This window comes from Macrosteles quadrilineatus, unplaced genomic scaffold, assembly GCF_028750875.1.
Source record: "Macrosteles quadrilineatus isolate MER2022 unplaced genomic scaffold, UCM_ALF_1.0 Scaffold_3__2_contigs__length_128488019, whole genome shotgun sequence".
Taxonomy (NCBI): domain Eukaryota; kingdom Metazoa; phylum Arthropoda; class Insecta; order Hemiptera; family Cicadellidae; genus Macrosteles; species Macrosteles quadrilineatus.
The window spans coordinates 3984374-3989278 of record NW_026542596.1 but is presented as its reverse complement, the minus strand read 5'-3'; the positions used below and the strand labels follow the sequence as shown (position 1 = coordinate 3989278).

The 4905-nt window shown below is 34.9% G+C and overlaps 1 protein-coding gene across 1 annotated transcript; it reads right to left on the bottom strand.

Annotated features, from left to right (window-relative positions):
- Positions 1 to 237: 237 nt before the first annotated feature.
- On the bottom strand, positions 238 to 4411 carry LOC128990173 (protein scylla-like). Its single transcript, XM_054412455.1, has 3 exons — positions 4182 to 4411; positions 2403 to 2580; positions 238 to 909 (listed from the first exon to the last, which is right to left on the bottom strand). Exons 1-3 carry the CDS (start codon positions 4243 to 4245, stop codon positions 663 to 665), a joined length of 489 nt encoding a protein of 162 aa, XP_054268430.1. The 5' UTR covers positions 4246 to 4411; the 3' UTR covers positions 238 to 662.
- Between the last annotated feature and the right edge of the window lie 494 nt (positions 4412 to 4905).

Here is a 4905-nt window from a genome sequence, read left to right as displayed (position 1 = left end):
AATAGGCCTAGACAAGTAAAATCACACAAGAATTCCACTTTCCTACTAATTATTATTGTTATGCCTAATAGTAATAACAAATCGAGTATAGAATGTAAGTTAAATACCCAGAGAAAATACACTCAGAGAAAATAATAGGTTGAGAGAGACAAAACTTTTATTTTGAAATGGTTTATTATTTCACTAAACCAAAATATAAAATTATCAAAGAAATACAAAATAATAATTATTATTGCTATAGCTCTTGCTGTTGGTGTATTACATTTTTAGAAAGGTTTATTGAAACTAAAAATTTAAATATACATTAAACAAAGCCAATTTTTGTAAAAATATTCATAAAATATAAATTTTAAATCAAATATATGGGGTGCATTGCTAAAAAAAGTTGAAACTAATTTAACTGTTAAACAATGTTCAAAATTATTTCAAAAATAAATAATTACATATAAAAACTAACAAGTGCTTTAATATGAAATTCAATACTTGTTTGAGAGTCGAAACATCACAAAAAATCACAATTGATCATGCTACATCGTATCACAGAATATAACATAACTCCTTAAAAATCACAAGGCTGAAAGCCAATAAATTATTGCTATAATACGTTTAATACAGCCAATAGTCGGAAGCAGTCTTGACTCTCAGTGGGATGTATCACGCTATTACCGGGCTGGAGCTCGTGGACGGTAGAGCCTTGTCTTGTGTAGGAGGAAGTTGTTGCTGATGACCAGAGTGCGACCCTTGGTCAAAGTCTTCAGCAGCTGGGAAAGTCGCCACTTGTGTGTTGTGTCTTGCCTCAGCGTTAGACTCAGCAGGAAGGTGGAGCTCATCTGAGGGTCCCACTTGATGCTGCTGATCTTCACCTGACTGCCTTCCTCAGTCTCTAGCTGGATGTCCAGGGTACAGCCCCTGTAAACAAGGGAAATTTTAAGTAAAAAAGTAGTTTTCAAATAACTATTTACTGTAAGAATTTGATGGTCCTTTACAATGTGAGTCGCCAGAAAACAAATCAGTAACTGTTATGGTTATTTTTTTGTGGTTAAATTATGGATTTGAAATGTTATGAGCTATTTGGAATATTTCAATGGAAGAAATTGTACAGGGATTGGGACAGTCACATTCATAGCATCTCATAAAAGACTGCAAATGCATATTATTAATGAATATTTTTACTGATTAGAAAGGTTGATCATATTTTACGAAGGAAGTATTTAAACAAACAATAATATAGACTTGATCAATCAAAGAGTTTCAAAACGTTTTTGGAGGTCTCCCTCTTTTCCCTCACTGCTCTCTCACAGGAGTCGCTATGTGCTCAATGGTGCCTTGGAAATTTGTAGGTAGTGGAGGAAATTGAGGGAGCCCTTTCTCCCATATTTGAATGACGTCACCTCATAAGCTCAAGTGTGCCCCGTCGCGTCGTCTACCGGCTTTGGGCTTAATCTGCCTGCCGGTCTTCGGTACTACTTGTAGCCTAACTTATTGAATGCTGTCCGAGTTAACAACAGTATTACTGTATTTATTTTGTTCTATCAATCGTGTTTATATATTTCTTCTGTAAATATATGTAACTAATTGATCTAATGATGTCAAATTGTAGGAGAGAAATCTTAATCATTTTAAACCTTTTTTTGTTAATTCCTGTTTGAATCCTTATTTTAACTTTCAAACTATTGTTAATCACTTTTCTCATCAGACGCCCATAAACATTAAAATTGGACTATTAAATAACTAGCTACCTATAAGTCCTTTGATCTTCCCTCTCGTGTTTAAAGAGAACAATTAAATTCCTTACTCATTTTGCAATCTTAACACAGGCCTACCTGTAGTTATTCTGGGTTGAGAAATTAAAAATGAGTTAATCCCCTGTTTTATCTTACCGAAGAAAAACATATTTATAGCCTCACGAAAAAATAAATTTTTTTAAAATAAATATTACACATTATTCAACATTTCATTAATGGGGAAATCATCATTCAATACAGTATAGGCCTAGTTTACTTATTTAACATTTTTAGTAAAAAAAAGTGATATACTCCTAAGTTGAATTTACTGTGTTATGATCTTCAACTTTAATATCGGTGACGTTGATGTCATAGCACTGAAAACTATGGGTCATGGGCGGAATGATAGACCAACCCCCTACCACTGTCAAATTTCTGAGGCACCGTTGAGCGCATAGCGACTCCTCTCTCACACTACGATGCCTTCACACCTGTAGACTTATTGGGGCCGATCACTTCCACGTTCCACAGCCATTTAATAACATTTACTTGACTACAAATCCAAATTTAAACTACAAAACCACATCAAACTTTGACAGATTAAATCGGTACTAAAAAGCATAATTAGGTAGAATTGAGCTATAACTGATGATTGGGCGGTTTGGAGTTGATATTTACCTAAGACCACAGGGCTCGCAGACGGACTGGGCCAGTATCTGGCTGGCGACTGTAGGCAGCAACTCTCGTGGCAGCAACACCTCACCACAGGATAACTGTGCAGACTTGGCAGCCCTCAACTCCTCACCTAGCCTCTGGGCCAGAGCTGAACATGCTACTTCCCACTCCGTCTCCTCTCCTGGACAAACAAAACAATAAAACATTAGCGTAGGAAACAAATACTTCAAAAAACAACAATCAATGACAGCGGAGGCAATTTGGGTCATTTAAAAGCTTCAGACTTTTATCCAATCCCAAACCAGCAGTGATCTTCAGGGTAGAGTAACAAATAAATGTGCAAATCACTTGGAAATTGAATGAAACTACTAAATAGCTCCCTAGTGTCTGGGATTCAAATATTTCCTTTGGTTGGCTTTCTCACTAGAGAGGTCTTCCTTGGAAGAAGAATTTAGTGTGGAGGGGTAGATTTTTAAAGTATATTTAATTGAGAATTCATATTCCAATAGAAGAAAAAACTGTTTTACTTATTGAATTAATGAACACTTGGACCACAGAAAACGTACTACTATAACCCAGAATGCCAACCACATGGTAAAAAGCATTAAGCGGTTTGAGAGAGCTTTGCCTGTCAATCCGTAGGCAGCGCCACCCAGCGCCACCAGCGTTGCTATACGGATTGATAGGCAAAGCTCTCTCAAACCGCTTAATGCTTTTTACCATGCGGTTGGCATTCTGGGTTATAGTAGTACGTTTTCTGTGCTTGGACCTACAGCTTAACGGGAACTATGAACTCCACTAAATAAAGTCACTAGTTTTGGTGGGATTTGATCTTGCACCTCTAATAAATACAGAACTCTATAGCTTCTAACTCTTACAGATTCAATACATTTTGAAGAGTAAAAGGGGTTTCAACATGACCATGCAACCACAATGCAAATGGGTCTGATGCAAATTGGCACAAATTGGCAAATTGGTATGCATTTGATACTGAATGGAATTATAAGTTGTAATTTCGTACAATTAAACTGTTAAAACCAAAACTAAACAATATTTCATGATCAAGACAGACCCTATACAATATCTGGAAGTCATTAATATATTCTTTAAGAAACACCTACAATATAAGCCTGTACATAATTAATTGAATTAATAATTTTCCGACTTTTCAGAACAGGTAGCTATGTACGGTACTTTATTTAAGTATAAACCTGGGTTTTAATACTGTATCAAAGTCATCCCTGGCTTTGAAGTGAAAGTAAGTTACTGTAGGAGGTGAAATCATCTAGGTATTCTAGATTTTTCTGTCAATACAACAGAAAAGGTAACAGCACAGACAATGGAATAAACCATTAAAGTATTATATTGTCAGTGGTTACAGTTATTGCTACTGTATCTGATCTATTTGATAATATCTAGGCCAGGTTGTTGATACTTAACAAAATGCTTTGGTTTTTGGTTACAGGTAAAACTTAGTAAAATTTAAAATAGATTAAGGCATAAATAATAAGAAAATTACAGTAGTTACAACTTAGCATTTTTAGCCTCAACTAATGTGTTGAAAAGGAGAAGAGTCTGCGATCTGTACAATAATGAGAAATAGTAGTAAGAAACTGTATAGTATAAACTTTAAAACAGAAATTGTACATATCTAAAATAATGTGAAAAATCTCAAAAAAGGTAAACATGGCTTATTAATAATTGACAGTTTTCAGAAATAATTAAAGGTACTGCAACTTTACTTTATTTGTTATTTAAATGACAACTTTTACGAATTCCTACCTTCCATCATAGACTGATGTAAATCCACAGAGTGTTGATGAGATAATTTCTCCACAGCAATCATTGTCACAGCACTTAAAACAATTGAAAATAACTTAGCTAGGAGCACTAAAATACTGAACTTCGTACTATCCTGTCAAAGTCACAGAAGAAACTGTACTGACTGAAAATACGACTTCCGTATTTAACGATCGGCGCCGGCTGTCCAAACTGAACTGAGCTGATGAAATTCACACATCTGTTTAACAAAGAAACTCGCTTCCCCCCTCCAACACACGTGGTGGGGGCGGCTTTACCCCTCCCCTGATATTAGAGGTTTACAACAATACATTTATTGATCGACACGCTGTACAACAATGGAAAATTGTGATTATCCAACAATACTGATCACGCTTTTGAGCTCGTGTATTTGGCTCATTCAAATTTATGATATTTAACTAGAAAACTGGGTTTTACTAAAGTTTTTGTATTCACTGTAATCACTGACTTACATCATCTTACATTGGCTACTTAAAATATGTTATAAAACATCCATTTACTAATTATGTACACTTATCACTTATCTTTATACTGTAGCTACTGATGTACCATAGGCTATTAAAAACGCATATTTCTAAATTCTACCAGTTTAGGCTACAATGTTTATATTGCACAAAAGGTATTGAAAGGTAAATAAATGTAAAATACTCATCGATTACATTATTGACTTTAACAAAATGTATTG

Coding starts and splice junctions, on each gene's coding strand:
- LOC128990173 (XM_054412455.1), bottom strand. CDS start 4,245: ATGATTGCTGTGGAGAAATTATCTCATCAACACTCTGTGGATTTACAT. Junction 2,581..4,181: donor ACATCAGTCTATGATGGAAG/GTAGGAATTCGT, acceptor TTGTTTGTCCAG/GAGAGGAGACGGAGTGGGAA. Junction 910..2,402: donor TGCGAGCCCTGTGGTCTTAG/GTAAATATCAAC, acceptor CCTTGTTTACAG/GGGCTGTACCCTGGACATCC.